Source organism: Piliocolobus tephrosceles, chromosome 17 (assembly GCF_002776525.5).
Source record: "Piliocolobus tephrosceles isolate RC106 chromosome 17, ASM277652v3, whole genome shotgun sequence".
Taxonomy (NCBI): domain Eukaryota; kingdom Metazoa; phylum Chordata; class Mammalia; order Primates; family Cercopithecidae; genus Piliocolobus; species Piliocolobus tephrosceles.
Window position 1 is genome coordinate 66,769,360 of NC_045450.1, and position 17,812 is coordinate 66,787,171.

General features: G+C 42.0%; 1 protein-coding gene across 1 annotated transcript in view; it reads left to right on the top strand.

Annotated features, from left to right (window-relative positions):
- HSD17B2 (hydroxysteroid 17-beta dehydrogenase 2) overlaps positions 1 to 17,812 on the top strand; it is a 64,304-nt gene that overhangs the window by 25,437 nt on the left and 21,055 nt on the right. The window contains exons 2-3 of the mRNA XM_023226846.2: positions 8,488 to 8,700; positions 11,305 to 11,490. Coding sequence (XP_023082614.1) covers positions 8,488 to 8,700; positions 11,305 to 11,490 — 399 coding nt within the window. The remainder of the gene's footprint in view (positions 1 to 8,487; positions 8,701 to 11,304; positions 11,491 to 17,812) is intronic.

The window sequence follows — 17,812 nt, forward strand, 5'->3', positions numbered from 1 at the left end:
TGAAGACAGGTAGGAAGAAGTGTCCGAAGTTAAAAGTGGCACCGGGACAGTAAAGGAATGTGCTTTGCAAAGAGCAAACCTGGGTTTCAGGGCTGACTCTACCACATTCCCGTTGTGTAACTTTGGGCGAGTATTGAATTTCCCGGGCATTTCAGTTGCTCATCTTAACACAGGAATGACAAGAATATCGGAGAATTCTTCATCAAGGTTGTGTTCCAAGAAAAAAGCATTTGTTTTCATTAAAAAAATGGACATGAAAAATCTAGCTATTTCCCAAGGCCTCCTCACCTGACAACTGTTATCTTTTAAGAATGCTGAGGGCAAAGGAGGTGGGATGTCAAGTAGTTGCTCTCACTGGATTAAGAGTTGAGCTTTATTTTGACCTCAGGGCAGTCCTAAGTATGCTGGAGTTTTGTTGTATTTATCTAACATTTTATTATACCTTAATCTATTTTATGGGGAACAGGCAATGTCAACATGAGGGTGGCAATCTGATGGACTGCCTAAGTCTTAAACAAAAGGGTGGGGAAAGTCCATTTCCCACTAGTTTCCCACAGGCTTTCAAACAGATAAACAGCTTTGATTCAGATGACTTTCGTAAGTGGGAAACTATGTCAGGGGTCTCCAGCTCAAAAGGCTATGGGCTCAGGGCATGCTGCATTACTGAAGGAAGCTGGTGATGGTGGGCTCAGGGCAGGCCACATTACTGAGGGAAGCTGGTGATGGGAATGTGTGTGTGAGCTCTTGATGAGTGAACCTTGCTCCTTGGAGTGCATACTCCATCAGAGGGGGAGCCCCGGAGGTCCTCAGCCTCAGCTGATGGGTCCCTTGTGGGAATGCTGGCTCATCTCCTCGTTAATCAAGAGAAATCATTGCTCTGGGTTTTCAGGTACAATCTCTCGATTCTGAGTCTTTGTTCAAATTTTTACAAAATTAATTGTGTGGGACAAATGAAATGCCTATTCAGATCACATCCTTTTGCTGATAAATAGTAGATCTTTGATTTGTCCAGTCTACTATTAGAAGTGGGGTTCCACTATGAGAAAGGGCCTTGGTGCCTCTGAAGATACCAACCTGGTTAGTACCTCTGCCTTAAGCTGCTGGTGGTTGAAGATATCACTGGCAAAGGGGGTGCTCGGAGGAGCTTTAGGGGTAAGAACTCAGAAAGCAGAGCTGTGATCTTTGGCTGATTCATCACTGTGGCTAGAACAGCGGGGATGACCTTCTGAGGGGAGAACTGAACTGAAAACCCTTTTGGTTCCAGAAACTAGAAGGAACCAGTGAAAGGAATAGTGTAGTGTGGGTTTTTTAAAAAGTTACCATTTATGGGCTGGGCGTGGTGGCTCACACCTGTAATCCCAGCACTTTGGGAGACCGAGGCAGGTGGATCACGAGGTCAGGGGTTCAAGACCAGCCTGGCCAAGATGGTGAAACCTCATCTCTACTAAAAATACAAAAATTAGCTGGGCGTGGTGGTGGGCACCTGTAATCCCAGCTATTCAGGAGGCTGAGGAAGATAATTGCTTGAACTCAGGAGGTGGAGGTTGCAGTGAGCCAAGATTGTGCCACTGCACTCAAGCCTGGGCGACAGAGTGAGACCGTCTCAAAAAAAAAAAAAAAAAAAAAAATTTACCATTTATTTAATAAACACCTGGAGAGCAGTGGCTTTGTGCCAGACCTTGTTCCAATTCCTTTAATATATCAAATTATTTAATTCTCCTGACAACTCTATGAGCCAGGTCCTAGTGTGACTGCATTTTAAAGATGGGGAAACTGGGGCACAGAGAGGTTAAGTGACAACCAAAGTCACACAGCTGTTAAGTGACAGAGCTGGGATTTGAACCCAGGTCTCCCAGCTCCAGAATCCAGGTTTTCATCATTTTTCTTGGCTGCATTTTAATAAGGATGATTTTATCTACAGTAATGAAAAATTATGGTTTTGAAGACTATGTAGAAATATGTAAAACTGGTCTATATAATAGCAATTTAAAAATCAGCTGTCAAATTGTATGTGTGCTATAACTGTTAAAGAACGATATGTAGGAAAAAAGACTAGAAGAAAAAGAATATGAACATTATGAGAGTTATGCAGTATTGGTGAGATTATGGAGAAGGTCTTTTATTGATCTCAGTATTGACTGTGAGGTTTTATTTCTTGTATGATGTTTTATTAATGACTAAAAGCCATTTACTGGTTTGTAAATTCTTCCCCCCTCTTCCTTCTCTCTAACTGTAGCTTCCAAAGGACAGTGCTTGTGTTCCAGAGCACATGCATCCCATCACTGAGTCCTGTATTTACAGGGTGGATGCATTTCATTCAAGGCGCCTGGCCTGAGGAACTCTCAAACACACGTTATTCACAATTTGCGCAGTTTAAGACTTGAACCAACAAATGATGGCGTGTTTCCGTTCACCAGCTAATATGGTGCCCCCATGTGGCAGTAGCATAAATACACTCTGCAACTACAATATACAATTCCTAACGCTCTAAAATTCAAGGTGATTCACATTATTTCCAATTTGCACATAAACGGAGACTTTATTAATATTTTTAGAATTAACTGCTATTTCAAATTCACTCCAATCTTGTACAAATGGGTCTGTAGTACTCATTGCCTGTTCCAGGTTGATGGGTTTCCAGGCTGCTAGAAATAGAATGATCCCAAATGACATAGTTTGACACCAACCTCAGCATTTTCTCTATCCTGTTGAGCACTTACTATGAGTCAGGTGCCCTCAACTCTAGCGACAAAGGACCCTCTCTTGGTTTGTAAGGCACTCATATTCTAGTGCCCTCTTCAATGCTTATTCATCCAATGTGTGCTTTTTTACTGAACATCCACTATGAGCTAAGCCTTGTGCTTTGGAGGATTTGAATATTTTATACCCCAGTTGTTTATATCCCAGTCTGTGCCTGGCTCCAAACTACCTTTGCTATGTCTTAGCTGAATGACTTAATCCTTCCACGTCTCAGTTTCCACCTCTGTAAATGGGTGATGGTAACATCACTTACTTCCCACGATGTTTGAGAGGATTCAATGAGTAAATGCATGTGAACTAGCTGGAACTTGGTAAACAGGCAATCCATACTCGGTGTGCTTATTTTCAAACACCACTCTTGGGTAACTCTTATGAAACCATTCCACCTTCTCACGAAAGCCCTGGCTTTGTCACCGGGTTTCCGGAGTACACAATTGTTTTTCCCTCTCCTCAAGGAGCGATTCCTCAGCCACAGATTTTTTCAAGGCCTTCTGACCCCTGAACTGTCTCAAGACTTCATAGACACCAGGGGTTAGCACAGCCTGATCTCTAACATCATAAGTCAGAAATGACGCCAGGGTTAGAGCCATGATACTAATGACAGCCACTCTCAACACGCTGGGCCAGTGCGAAATCCTGTCTTGCTGACTTCCCGTGCCAGCTTAGGAGGGGTATTATGATAACCCTACATTCCACGTGAGGAAGGGGAGGTTCCACATGGTTATATGTGACTTTCCCGAGGCCTGTAAGTGGAAGAGGAGAATCAGGCAGTCTGAGTCTTAACCAAGATGTTCAGCTGACAGTCAGTAGAGGCAAACTCTACACTTACCAATAATGTGAGTGGAAACACCTGAAAATTGAAATAAAGACACAGTATTGTTTTTTAAAAAGACCGATGTAGTAATTATTTGGAATAGGCTCTATTAGGCACTTCACAAATATTAACTGACACGGGTACCATTATTAAGCCCATTTTACAGATAAGGAAGCGGAGGCAGACAGCAATTAGAAAGGTTCTCTAGGGTTAGACACGCAGGAATAGCAGGGCTAGATTCGCACCCATGCCCCTATGCCACACTGCCTCATAGGTAAACACAAGCAGATGGTCTCCTGTGATCTCTGGCTTCATTAATTCACTGCCAAATAAAAGCAAACTCAAATTTAGTTAGGAAAGATTTTATTCAAAAGGATTATTGCAGTAGAGGGAATGTTCTGACCACATAATCTGCAAGTGTCTCAAGATGAGGCAGTAAATGTTTTGCATTGCTAAAGAGGCATAAACAAGGCTAGAAAGAAGTGGGTGTTGTGGGCTGGGATGATCAGAGTGACACAATCAGACAGACGTTGAGGGCTTATCAGGAGGGTCTGTAAAGAGGACTTGTCTGCTGGCTCAGGCTGAGGGTGGCCCAGGACCTGGGGAAAGGAGAGAATCTATACCAAAGTTAGGTTAACACTTTGTTCTGACTGACCAGTGGAAACAGGCAGTTCAACTAACCACAAAAACAAAGAAAGGGATTTTGGAGGCTCTGGGTCTGGCCTTGTCATAGGTAAACAAGTGGGAGCACCTGTGAGTCTCATCTAAGTCATATGGGGAAGGGAGTTATTTGCAGTGAGCTGCTTCCTGGAAAATTTGCAATTTTCCAGGATTACAGGGCTTGCCTAAAGTTCAACACTGTCATCACCTGTAGGCTCTTCCAAGGAACTTTCCCAAGAGAGTCAGATCCTAGGCTCATGAAGCTGCTCAAAGGCACTGCCTTCCAAAATGTGACAAATTATCCTCTGCTCAGAGGAAAAGGAGTCAAGATCACAATGTCTCCTCCTTGCTCTCATCCCTTTACCTACCGCACTGGCTTGTTACACTCAGTATAATGTTTTCAATGTTGATGCTGTGGCAAGCATAGAAACGTCATCCCTTTCTATGGCTTAATAATATTCCACTGTTGGATATACCATATTTTTTATCCATTCATTAGTTGATGGATGTTTGGTTACTTTCCTTTTTCTGTTATTATGAATAATGCTTCTATGAACATTTGTGTACAGGTTTTTGTGGAAACATATATTTTCATTTCTCTTGGGTACACACCTAGGAGCAGAATTGCTAGATCGTCTGGTAACATTACATTTAACCTTTTGAGGACTGTTTTCCAAAGCAGAGATAACTAGTTTTAGTGTCTGCAGTAAGTGAAAAAGATAGAGTTTAGGAAAGATACTGAAACTAACTTGTGAAAGAAGAGGAATTATTATGAGGATGTGGAATTTCTTAAGGCACACATGGGGAAGAGGTCACTTGAGGTTTACCAGAGACTGGAAAGCTATCATGAGCCAAGAAGATGCTCGTCTATGTCTGTGGACAACATCTGACCTCAGACTCTGCTCTTACTTGTAGCTTTGCCTCTTGTTACTCTTCAAGAGGACTTAGCCCATATCTCCATGTGCATGAAGGAAGATAGCCCCCCAGGGTCCCCATTTGCTATTGAGTTTAATGTCCTTTTGGGTCAGACAGTACCAGACACTGCTTTGGATCTTGCAGCCACAACCCCACATTTCTGAAAGAGAAAAGCTCGTTGACTCTGGTCCAGTCAGCCTCAGACAAGCGGTGGAGTTACACAGGACAATTACAACCTTATGGACGGACCTCCTGTGGTGAAGGGGAAGCTCTCAGCATCATGCGCGGAGGCACACAGTGTTGAACACATCAAAGTGTTTGTGGGATGCAAGGCCAAAGGAAGGACTGCAAAGTGCAAAGTTCATGATTCTCATGTGGATTTGGGGAGCAGATGATGGACTTCAGGTTTGGATACAGGTGACAGTTTGCATGCCTTCATGGTCAGCAGCTCTAATTGGGTGGATGACCCTTTTCCCCCTGTCTTAGTTCTCTAGAGAGCAGCAGACACCCTGGCGGGGTGTTTATATGCCCTGTAGAGTCAAGGTCATGGTCTTCATCTCTGCACTGCAGAGCAGTTTTCTTCTCTGTGTAGAAGGAATATGCTGGGCATCCTGATATCACACAAGGCTCTAAGGGGAACTGGGTGCTTTAAAATCCATGGCTCCCATATATCTAGTTGTGCCAATAATAAGGCAGAAGCATAAGGTATGGTACATCACAAAATGGGAGAGGCTGTCCATGAAACTCCTGGCCTCACCCAGCAGGGTGTGTATAATCAGGCTCTAGGTACTTTTCACTTCAACCTGGTTCAAAGTTAGTTATTTTCAGGTTAATTCATACCCTTTCTTACAGACCACAAGAGGATCATCCTGGGATTAGCTTGCCCAAACCTCCCTTCTCTGCTCACACAGATGAAAGAGAAGGTGGCTGGTCCAGTATGACAGTGACTGGTGAACTTGGATTTAGGATCCAATAAAGAGTCCCGGTTGATATCTACCATCTGTGTGATCTTGGCATCTCTTGTTTCCAGTTTCCTCATCTGTAAGATAGGAAGGATAATTTCTACTGTAGACATTTCGGGAATAATTTTATAGGGTAGACTTGACCACCAGTGGTATTTAGGGGATTCCAGGGAGACCCACACAGCATTGGTCTGCTGGCTGGTGAACTTGCCAGTGCTCAGCATCTGGCCTCAGCACTGTGGATCCAGAAGTTGGATTTGTCCAGCAACAGGTCCATTTCTTCAGGAACTGGGCTCACAAAATGGTTATACACACGTATTATTATGTAATCGTACCAGAATTCCAATGCATTAATTTACACTAAGGCAGGTGTCTATCACATGGTCCAGACACTTGCATCTGTTTCAGTTGGTACCATCTCCTCCTCTGGCCAGCCCCAGGGAGGAAACCACTTACACTCAAGGGCTATTTGCTGGGCACCGACACACATGGAGACATAAGAAGGAAGGAGATGGAGCAAACGTTAAATGCAATCAGTGATGGCAACCAGAGACACTCATCTCTTAATGGTGGTGTCAGAAGGACAGGAGCACACACACCTTTTGTCATGACTATCATTCTCTCTCTGGCAGTGTTTGCAGATGCCAACCATGCTAGACTTTCTCTCTCTTTTCCACCCTTTTCTACACTTAGAGGGCTGGCCAATCTCCATTCTAATTAGCATAGCCTTTAAAAAAAGAAAAAAGTACATTCTTGTGGCAAAAATGGTAAACATTACAAGATAAGGTCCCCCTCCATTCTGCCTCTCTTCCTAAGGGGAACTTAGGGATCTCTCCTTCCAAATTCTTTTTTATTTGTTTGTTTTTACATTTCCACACCTTGCTATGTATAGAATCAACTCTCCTCCTTTTTTGCATTAAATTGGATTTTATTAATTATTATTATACGTGCAAGTTATTTTATTTCACTTAACAAAGCATCTTGGAGCAATATCCATGTCATTTTGGATAGTTCTATTCCATCTTTAAAACTGCTTTGTCGTATTCCATTTTATGTACCATAATTTATGTAACCATTCTCCTATTCATGGACATTTAAGTTAATTCCTTCTTTTGCACTTACATGGTGCTATAAAGAACATCATTTATGTGCCTGCAAGTATTTCTCTAGGATGAATACTGAGACTTTTGGGGTCAAAAGATAGGCGAATTCACATTGGTTGATTTTAGTCCTGCACATGTTTATCAACAGTGTATGTGAACACCTGTCCTCTCTTTGGGGACAGTAGATTTCAGGCCTCTGTTGTTAGCTTGGAAGCGAGATCTCTTTTCTGCCCACTCACATACTGATCTTTGAGTTGATTATCTGCATGTACTCTAATTTTCCTTATTTCCCAGTTCTTGGCGGAGATGTCTGACTACTGACAAAAGAGATCCCTGCAGGAGTCCAAGGAAGATCACATGACACAGGCAATGTGAAATACTTTCTCATTAAAAGAAGAGAGACATTAACTGTTATTTGTTTATTATGGTGTATGTAGCTCAAAGGGTGATTTAATGTTGACGTTATCTTCAACTTGGGAATTTCAGACATCTACATTTTGCACTTTGGGTATAAAACACTCTTTCCGGGGTCCCTAATACCCTCTTGGCTGGGTGGGTACACTCCTATCTCAAATTCTGAGAAGCTTAAGTCATACTTTGTGTATTACATTACTCTCCATTTTCACAGAGCAATGCAATTAGGGCTTTCTATTTGGTTTCTGTTGTAACTTTCTTTCTAGGCTTGACATCTATTCCATAGCTCAGGGTCAGTCATAGACAGGGAAAAAGGCCCAGGAGGGTGAGAAACACAGGTGGCCATGAACTTTTAACTTTTATAATCCAGAACGAACTGGCCCCCGTGGGCAGCCTCTGTTATTGCCCTGTGTCTCCATAAGGCAAAACCGAGTCCAAAGTATGAGTTTGTAATGAATGTTTGACTGAAGGTTTTACAGAGTGAGTGAGGTTACATCAAACACTACACATTGTAGATTACTAAAACTACTTCCATTAGATGTCTTGGTTTTCCTTCCCAATTTCTTTGGCCACCAGCCACTCCTGGACTACCCTTCCCCCAAGCCTTTCTCTTTCCACCTATGCCCACCCACCACCCCTCAGTTCTACATTATATCCCTTTCTTTATATGGAGAAATGTATCTGTGTGGCTTGACTTCTCCTCCCACCTCCCCACTTAGCACATAAAGAAACTTCCCCAGGAACCCCTCTCTTCAGAGAGCATGGAGAATCCTAAACAACGTAATATGTTTTCCTTGTTAAATATTTTCTCCTGTCACTGTGGTTTGAACTCACTCCCTACTCCCCTGACCCTGTGCAGGTGGTGATTGCGGGCTTGGTCACGCTTTGTGCAAGTATCTGGATGAGCTGGGCTTCACGGTATTCGCCGGAGTTTTGAATGAAAATGGCCCAGGAGCTGAGGAATTGCGAAGAACCTGCTCCCCGCGCCTCTCGGTGCTCCAAATGGATGTCACGAAGCCAGTGCAGATAAAAGATGCTTACAGCAAGGTTGCAGCAACGCTGCAGGACAGAGGTACTGCCGCCAGCACCCTCGGTGCCTTTACCCTCCTCCTGAATACCCAGTTCTTGTTCCAGCTTGGGTTGATCATGCCCCCTACTCCACTCTGGCCTCTGCTTGCACTGGAGCACACCTGTGCTGAACGCCTACCATATGTGGGGGCCTCTATCAACATGAAGACCTTCGGAGTAACTCAGACATGGGCCCATCCACTCAGAACTTACAGAAACCTCTATCTCATTCTCACCAACTTCTCAGTCACTCTCCCAAGAGCAACTCCACCAGCCCCAGCTCATTGCTTTCCTGTCCACAATAGCAACATGCATTAGAGTCCCCAGCTTAGAATAAAAATACCTTCATGGTCACTGTCCTCCTTTACCCATTACCCCTCCTCTTCTCTTTACTTCATGGCCAAGCTTCATGGAACCCTGTAGCTCTCTGATTCTCTTCCTCACCTTCAATTTGATGTTGGTTCTCACTCTGCCTCCCTAACTAATCTGGCAAAGCTAATCAATATTAGCCTGAAGATCTAGTTGGTTTTTTTTTTTTTTTCAACTTTTATTTTAAATGCTGGGTTACACATGCAGGATGTGCTGGTTTGTTACATAGGTAAACATGTGCCATGGTGGTTTGCTGCACAGATCCACCCACCCTGTAGGTATTGAGCCCAGGATTCATTAGCTATTATTCCTGAAGCTCTACCTCCCCTCCCTACAACAGGCCCCCATGTGGGTTGTTCCCCACCATGCGTCCATGTGTTCTCATTGTTCAGCCCCCACTTACAAGTGAGAACATGCAGTGTTTGATTTTCTGTTCCTGCTTTAGTTTGCTGAGGATAATGGCTTTCAGCTCCATCCATGTCCCTGCAAAGGATATGATCTCATTCTTTTTAATGGCTGCATAGTATTCCATGGTGTATATGTACCACATCTTCTTTATCCAGTCTATCATTGATGGGTATTTGGGTGGATTCCATGTCTTTGCTATTGTGAATAGGGCTGCAACGAACCTACGTGTGAATGCATCTTTATAATAGAATGGTTTATATTTCTTTGGATGTATACCTAGTAATGGGATTGCTGGAAGACCCAGATTTTAACTTCCCTGCAGTATTTAAGCATGTTGTTTATACTCTCCTCCATGGTTTGGGGTCCCCAGCCCCCATTGCTCTCCTAGTTCTCCAATCTTTCTTTCCACTTCTCCTGGATGAAACTTTGCCTCTGTCCCCCCACAAATACAAATGCTTCTGAGGGTTGCATCCATAGACTTCCCACTCCATGTGTCTGGGGCCATACCATTTGCTCCCTATACCGTGAGTTCTCAATCCAGCTGCACATTAGAATCATTTGAAAATTACCCATGATGGGGTCCAGGATGGGCTATGTAACTTGGCGGACCCAATGCAATATGAAAATATGGGGCCCCTAGTTTGAGTTTGGAAAATTATTAGGAATGTAAGATGGTGACAGCAGAGACTGAAACCATGTACAGGACCCTTCTGAAGCACCAGGCCCTGTGTGACTGAACAGATCCCCCAAACCCAATTAAATCAGTCCCTAGGATGGGATCTCAGGTATCATTAGTTTTTAAAGCTCCCAATGTGATGTTCATGTTAGGGCAGGGACAAAAAACACTGGTTTATACCAATAACTCCCAAATATGATAATATATTACCAACTTAACCCTTCTTCTCCACGTATACAAAGTCATCTACCAGACATCTTCCCTTATACTCCAGAGGCTTCAACTTCAACATGTCAAAAACTGCTCATTTTTTTCATTCCCTGCTGTCATTCTGCAAATCGTTCTGCTCTCCTGCATCCCACAGCTCAGACACTGGCACTACCACCTAACCAGTCATTCAAGCCAGAAACCTGTGGGTCACTGAGACCCTCAGCTTATCCTCAATCCCTGTATCCTACTGACCCTAGTCCTGTCATGTCTACCTCCTGGGTAGTTACCTTCCAGCCCCTTCCTACCATTGCGTAGCGCTATGACTTAGCACTGCATGCACTAGACCCTCACCTTCTTCCACCTGGGCTATCCCAATGGCCTCCTTGGATATCCCAATTGGCTATCCCCGTGGCAACCCATCTTTCCTTCCCCATTACTTTCCAGAGACTAATCTTCACAGCATTCACATTTTACAATGCCATCTATCTCCTAAAATCCTTTAGACATACACAGCCTCCATGGACTGGGGTCCTCCCATGTGGCATGCTTGTCGTGGGGAATTTGTTTTATCAGTGGTTTGTTGGTTACCTATCAGTGGTTCCCTATCTAAACACCTTAACAAGGATTAGAGGTCCTTTCAGGATAATGGCTCCTGCCAAACCCTTAATCTGCAGTACCTGCTGGTTCACTTAGTAAATTCTGAAGAGTTTCTGGAACAGAATGTTCTACTTTACATCTCTGCACATCTGGCTTCCTGTTACAGGAATTCCCCTCCCACTCCCATTCCTTTTCCCTAAGACTCTTGCCTTTGTCCAGTGGCAGACTCTAATCCCACGGGAGACCTGGCTCACACATAACACCTCTTGCACGGTCTCCCAGGTGTCGCAGGTTGTGTTATTCACTTACTCTTCCAGACACTCACTCATTATGGTTTTCTGTCTCCAGGATTGTGGGCTGTGGTCAACAATGCTGGGGTGCTTGGCTTTCCATCTGATGGGGAGCTTCTTCCTATGACTGACTACAAACAATGCATGGCCGTGAACTTCTTTGGAACTGTGGAGGTCACAAAGACATTTCTGCCTCTTCTTAGGAAATCCAAAGGAAGGCTGGTGAATGTCAGCAGCATGGGAGGTGAGTCAGCATTTTCACATGTGGTCATGGGGTGCCCATCACAAGACATGGCTCATGGCATTCTTTGTGGGCTGAATAAAAAAGCAGGGCATGCAAAGGCAGGGCTGGGTCAGGATTAGTCAAATTATTTATCCCCTGTTGACTTTCACACGATAAAACCTTTCTCCTCTTCCAAATTCTTTCATGTACAAACTCTCATCTGCCTTCTAACTCATCCATTTATTACTGGGGATTTAGGGTTCATATATATCTTCATAATGTGACTGCCAACACACAAGGTTGCTAGATTTGCACAGGAAATCTCACATTACAAATAATGTCAGCATTTCAGTCAACCTGTTTTCAACACTTCATCCGTTTAACACACTGTGTTCAGTTCCCTGTAAGCTGAGTAGGCCATACTTTCCCTCTGTTCATGCCGTCAAACACAAGCTGCCTGTTATTGTTAACCCGAAGATTATCCCGTGTTGAGCAGCCTCAACCAAGCTAGGTAGGATGTGATGACACTGGATGGTTTGTCTCTCTCTGTTTCCAAGAGCAAATAGTACACAACTTGAGTCAAGGGCTGAACAGTCTTGCCTTTTCATAAACAATGCCCATGTGTGTCATAGCGCACGTTCTTTGCTGGGACAGATATTTTCAAACTGGGGTTCCTTGGGCTTTCATTCAGTCTTGGGAAGATCCATTGACCTGACTTTTGGGTCACTGGGTCACTGCAGAGGTGAGCGGGAAGCCAAAGGGATGGGCTCTGGACTCTAGGACCCTGCTTTCAAGTAGAGGAGTACTACTCTTCACTGTTGGATCAATGAATTCTCAGTGAAGTTTCTTAAAATAAAGGGTACAACTAGGCTGTTTTTGTTTGTTTGCTTGATTTTTGTGTTTTGTGCTTTTTTTTTGGTAATGTAAATATCAGTTCTAGAATGATTTGGTGGGGGAGGGGGTTCTTCGTATTTCCTAGACAAATATTGTTGTCCATCACATTCTGTTTCCTGGCTTTAACTCAGTAACTTTCTTAAAACTAACTGCTATTGTCTTTGACTACAGTCGTGGTTCGCCTGAGGCATAAGCAAAGAGGAAGGTAGGGAGAGAGAGAGGGAGGGAGAGAGAGAAAGAGAGAAAGGGAGAGTTGGGGGAGACGAAGGTTTCTTCAGGATGGTTAGGAGCCATGAGTATTATATTTTAGCTGTGTGAGAACCCTAAAGTATTTCCAATTTTCTGCTACCTTCCCGAAGCAAATGAATCCTGAGAAAATACACAGCAACATTTTCCTAATCTTTGTTCTGAACTTAGCCTTTACAATTTTGGCCTGTGTAGAAGCCTCACCTTTCTCGTTTCTCTGGAACAGTCTGGTACTTCTGGGAAAGTCTCACAGACTCTTTGCCTCACTTATATAATAAATATGTACTGAAATAACAGAGTACTGCCTCCTCCTTGGCACGTTGACAAGGAGGTTTCTCTTTTCTTCTCTGTTCTCAACTTTGAGCTTCACCTTCATGCATATGAGATCACTTTAGTTATTGCCAAAATGTGGAGTATGTGCTGTAGGCCCAGTGTCTGGCATGCAGCGCAGCTCAGTTAATCAATGAAGAAAGGCAAGTGTGTGAACAAGTGAAAAATGGAAAATGGATTAATGAATGGGTAAGCAAAGAGCTTACAATACAAGGCTAGGTGCGGTGGCTCAAGGATGTAACTCCAGCACTTAGGAAGGCCAAGGCAGGAGGATTAGTTGAGCCCAGGAGTTTGATACCAGCCTGGGCAACATAGTAAGACCTCGTCTGTACAAATAAAAATAAATAAATAAAACAAACAAACGAACAAAAAAAAAAAAAAAAAAAAAAAACAACCAAGCATGGTGGCATGTGCCTGTAGTCTCAGCTACTCAGAAGGTTGAGATGAATCAGTTGAGCCTAGGAGGTTGAGGCTACAGTGAGCTGTGTTCATGTCACTGTTCATGCCTGGGTGACAGAGTGAGACCCTCTCTCAAAAAATAACTTATAATACAGAGCATACCCTTCCACATATCTTCGACTTGGCCTCTAAAGCTCTTTCTAAGCCAGAACGCCTTACTCTGTTGTCATGTGTTTTTATTGAAGGGAAACCCTGAACGTTAAAATAAATAATGTATTTCACTCTTATTCTCACCCTCTGGTTGTGCAAATTCATTACACCCAGCTATGTCCATCTATTTTCTTAAGATCATCACCAAGTTAACCCATCTGAAACAAAACTTGCTGTCAGCCCTCTAGAATGCCTAGAAATACAGCTAACTAGGGAGGTGAAAGATCTCTACAAGGAAAACTACAAAACGCTGCTCAAAGAAGTTGGAGATGACACAAACAAATGGAAAGACATCTTATGTTCATGCATAAGAAGAATCAATATAGTTAAAATAGCCACTCTGCCCAAAGCAATTTATAGATTCAATGCTATTCCTATTAAACTACCATTGAGGTTCTTCACAGAACGAGAAAAAAAGATTTAAAAATTCATATGGAACCAAAAAAGAGCACGAATAGCCAAGGCACCACTAATCAAAAAGAACAAAGCTGCAGACATCACACTACCTGACTTCAAACTATACTACGGGGCTACCTGTAAGCAAAACAGCCTGGTCCTGGTACAAAAGCAGATACAAAGATCAATGGAACAGAATAGAGTACCCAGAAATAAAGCAATACACCTACGACTATCTGATCTTCAACAAACCTGACAAAAACAAGCAATGGGGGTAAGGATTCCCTATTCAATAAATGATGCTGGGGTAACTGGCTAGCCATAGGCAGAACATTGAAACTGGACCCTGACTTCTTTCTGTCCTAGTCTTTTGAGTTTCAGAGCTTTGAGTCATCTTGGATTTGTTTTCCCCCATGCCTCTCTCTTCTTTCTCCCACCCACTCACCAAGATGTATGAAGTTTTCCTTCACCACAACCAGCTTTGAACCTTCATGTCCCAGAGACACTCTAGAAATGAGTTTATTTGTAGGACCCAGAAACCATCCAATGTACTTTACAAAGCTGTTAAAACAGTAGCAAGAAATCAGAAGAGATGGGAGGCGTATGTACTCAACAGGGCCAGGAGTTTGTGTAAAGACAGAAATAAAGCACTGTCCAGAGAGGAAAAAGATATTTCATGCAAATGGAAACCAAAAAGATCAGGAGTAGCCATACTTATATCAGGAAAAATAGATTTCAAGACCAAAACCATAAAAAGAGACAAAGAAGGTCATTATATAGTCATAAAGGTGTTCATTCAGCATGAGGATACAACCATTGTAAATATACATGCACCCGACACCAGAGCACCCAGATGTATAAAGGAAATATTATTAGAGCTAAACAGAGAGATAGACCTCAATACATTAATAGCTGGAGACTTCAATACTCCACTTTCAGCTTTGGAGAGATCACCCAGGCAGAAAATCCACAAAGAAATATCAAACTTAATCTGCACTATAGACCAAATAGACCTAATTGTTATTTACAGAACATTTTATCCAAAGGCTGCAGAATACGCATTCTTCTCCTGAGCTCATGGATCGTTCTCAAGGATAGACCATATGTTAGGCCACAAAACAAGCCTTAAAACATTTTAAAAAATGAAATAATATCAAGTATCTTCTCTGACCACAATGGACCAAAACTAGAAATAAAAAATAAGAGGATTTTGGAAACTATACAAGCTCATGGAAATTAAACAGTATGTTTCTGAGTGACCAGTAGGTCAATGAAAAAATTAAGAAGAAAATTTAAAAATTTCTCAAAATAAATGATAAAGGAAATCAAACATCCCAAAACCCATGGGATGTGATGAAAGTAGTACAAAGAGGGAAGTTGGTAGCTATAAGTGCCTACATTAAAAAAGTAGAAACGCTTCAAGTAAACAACCTAGTGATGCATCTCAAAAAACTAGAAAAGCAAGAGCAAACCAACCTCAAAATTAGTAGAAGAAAAGAAGTCATAAATATCAGAGAAGAAATACATAAAATTGAAATGAAAACAATACAAAAGATCAACAAAATGAAAAGTTGGTTTCTGGAAAAGATAAACAAAATTGACAAACGTTTAATGAGAGTAAGAACAAAAGAGGGAAGACCCAATAAAATCAGAGATGACAAAGGAGACATTACAACCAACACCACAGAAACTTGAAGGATCATTAGAGGCTACTATGAGTAACTAACTATATGCCAATAAATTGGAGAACCTAGAAGAGATGGATAAATTCTTACAGAGAGCCTACCAAGATTGAACCATGAAGGAATCCAAAACCTGAACAGACCAATAACAAGTAATGAGTTCAAAGCTGTAGTAAAAAGTCTGCAAGCAAAGAAAAGGCTGGGATCTCACGGCTTCACTGCTGAATTTTACAAAACTTTTAAAGAAGAACTAATATCAATTCTACTCAAGTATTCTGAAAAATACTGGTGGAGGGAATACTTCCGAACTCATCCTATGAGACCTATATTGTTCTGAGAGCAAAACCAGAAAATACATGTTAAAAAAAAAAAAAAAAAAACTACAGGCCAATATACCTCATGAACGTTGATGTAAAAATCCTTAACAAAATACTAGCAAACTGAATTCAATAGCACATTAAAAAGATCATTCATTGTGACTAAGTGGGATTTATCCTACGGATGCAGAGATGGTTCAACATTTACACAAATCAATCAGAGTGATACATAATCTCAACAGAATGAAGGACAAAACCATATGATCATTTCAGTTGATGCTAAGAAAAGCATCTGATAAAATTCAACATCCTTGCTTGATAAAAACCCTCAATAATAAAAAAAAAAAAACTGTGTATAGAAGGAACACACCTCAACCTAACAAAAGCCATATACAATAGACCTATAGCTAGTGTCATACTGAATGGGAACAAACTGAAATCCTTTCCTCTAAGATCTAGAACACAAGGATGCCCACTTTCACCACTGTTATTCTACATAATACTGGAAGTCCTGGCTAGTGCAAGCAGACAAAAGAAAGAAATAAAGAGCATCCAAGTTGGAAAGGAAGAAGTTGAATTATCCTTGTTTGCAAATGATATGATCTTATATTTGGAAAAAACTAAAGACTCCACCAAAAACAATTAAAACTGATAAACAAATTCAGTAAAGTTGCAGGATACATAATCAACTACAAAACTCAGTGACATACATTTTTTTTTTTTAAGGCAGAGTCTCGCTCTGTTGCCAAGGTGGAGTGCAGCGAAGTGATCTCGGCTCACTGCAGCTTCCACCTCCTGGGTTCAGGTGATTCTCCTGCCTCAGCCTCCTGATTAGCTGGGACTACAGGTGTGCGCCACCATGCCCAGCTATTTTTTTTTTTTTTTGTATTTTTAGTAGAGACAGGGTTTCATAATGTTGGCCAGGATGGTCTCGATCTCTTGACTTTGTGATCTGCCTGCCTCTGCCTCCCAAAGTGCTGGGATTACAGGCGTGAGTATGCCAATAGCAAACAATCAGAAAGAAAAGTCAAGAAAGTAGTTCCATTTACAATAGCTACAAATAAAATGAAATACCCTGGAATTAACCTAACCAGAGAAGTGAAAGATCTCTACAATGAAAATTATCTAATATTGATGAAAGAAATTGAAGAGGACACAAAAAATTGAAAGATATTCCATGTCCATAAGTTGGAAACATCAATATTTTAAAAATGTCCATACTATTCAAAGAAATCTATAGATTCAATGCAATCCCTATCCAAATACCAATGACAATCTTCACAGAAATAGAAAAAGCAACCCCAAAATTTTTATGGAACCACAAAAGACTCAGAAGAGCCAAAGATATCCTGAGCAGAAAGAACAAAACTGCAGGAATCACATTACCTGACTTCAAATTATGCTACAGAGCTGCAGTAACCAAAACAGCATGGTACTGGCATAAAAACAGACATACAGACCAACAGAACAGTATAGAGAACCCAGAAATAAATCTATACATCTATGGCTAACTCATTTTCAACAAATGCAATAACATACACTAGGGAAAGGACAATCTATTCAATAAATGGTGCTGAGAAAACTTGACCAGGTGCTGTGGCTCATGCCCAGCACATAGGGGGGCCAGGTGGATTGCTTGAGCCCAGAAGTTCGAAACCAGCCTGGGCAACGTGGCAAAACCCTGTCTCTACAAAAAATTAGCCAGGCATGGTGGCATGTGCCTGTAGTCCCAGCTACTTGGGAGGCTGAGCTGGGTAGATCACGTGAGCTCAGGGAGGTAGAGGCTGCAGTGAGCTGTGATCACGCCATTGCACTCCAGCCTGGGTGACAGAGTGAGACCCTGTCAAAAAAAAAAAAAAAAAAAAAAAA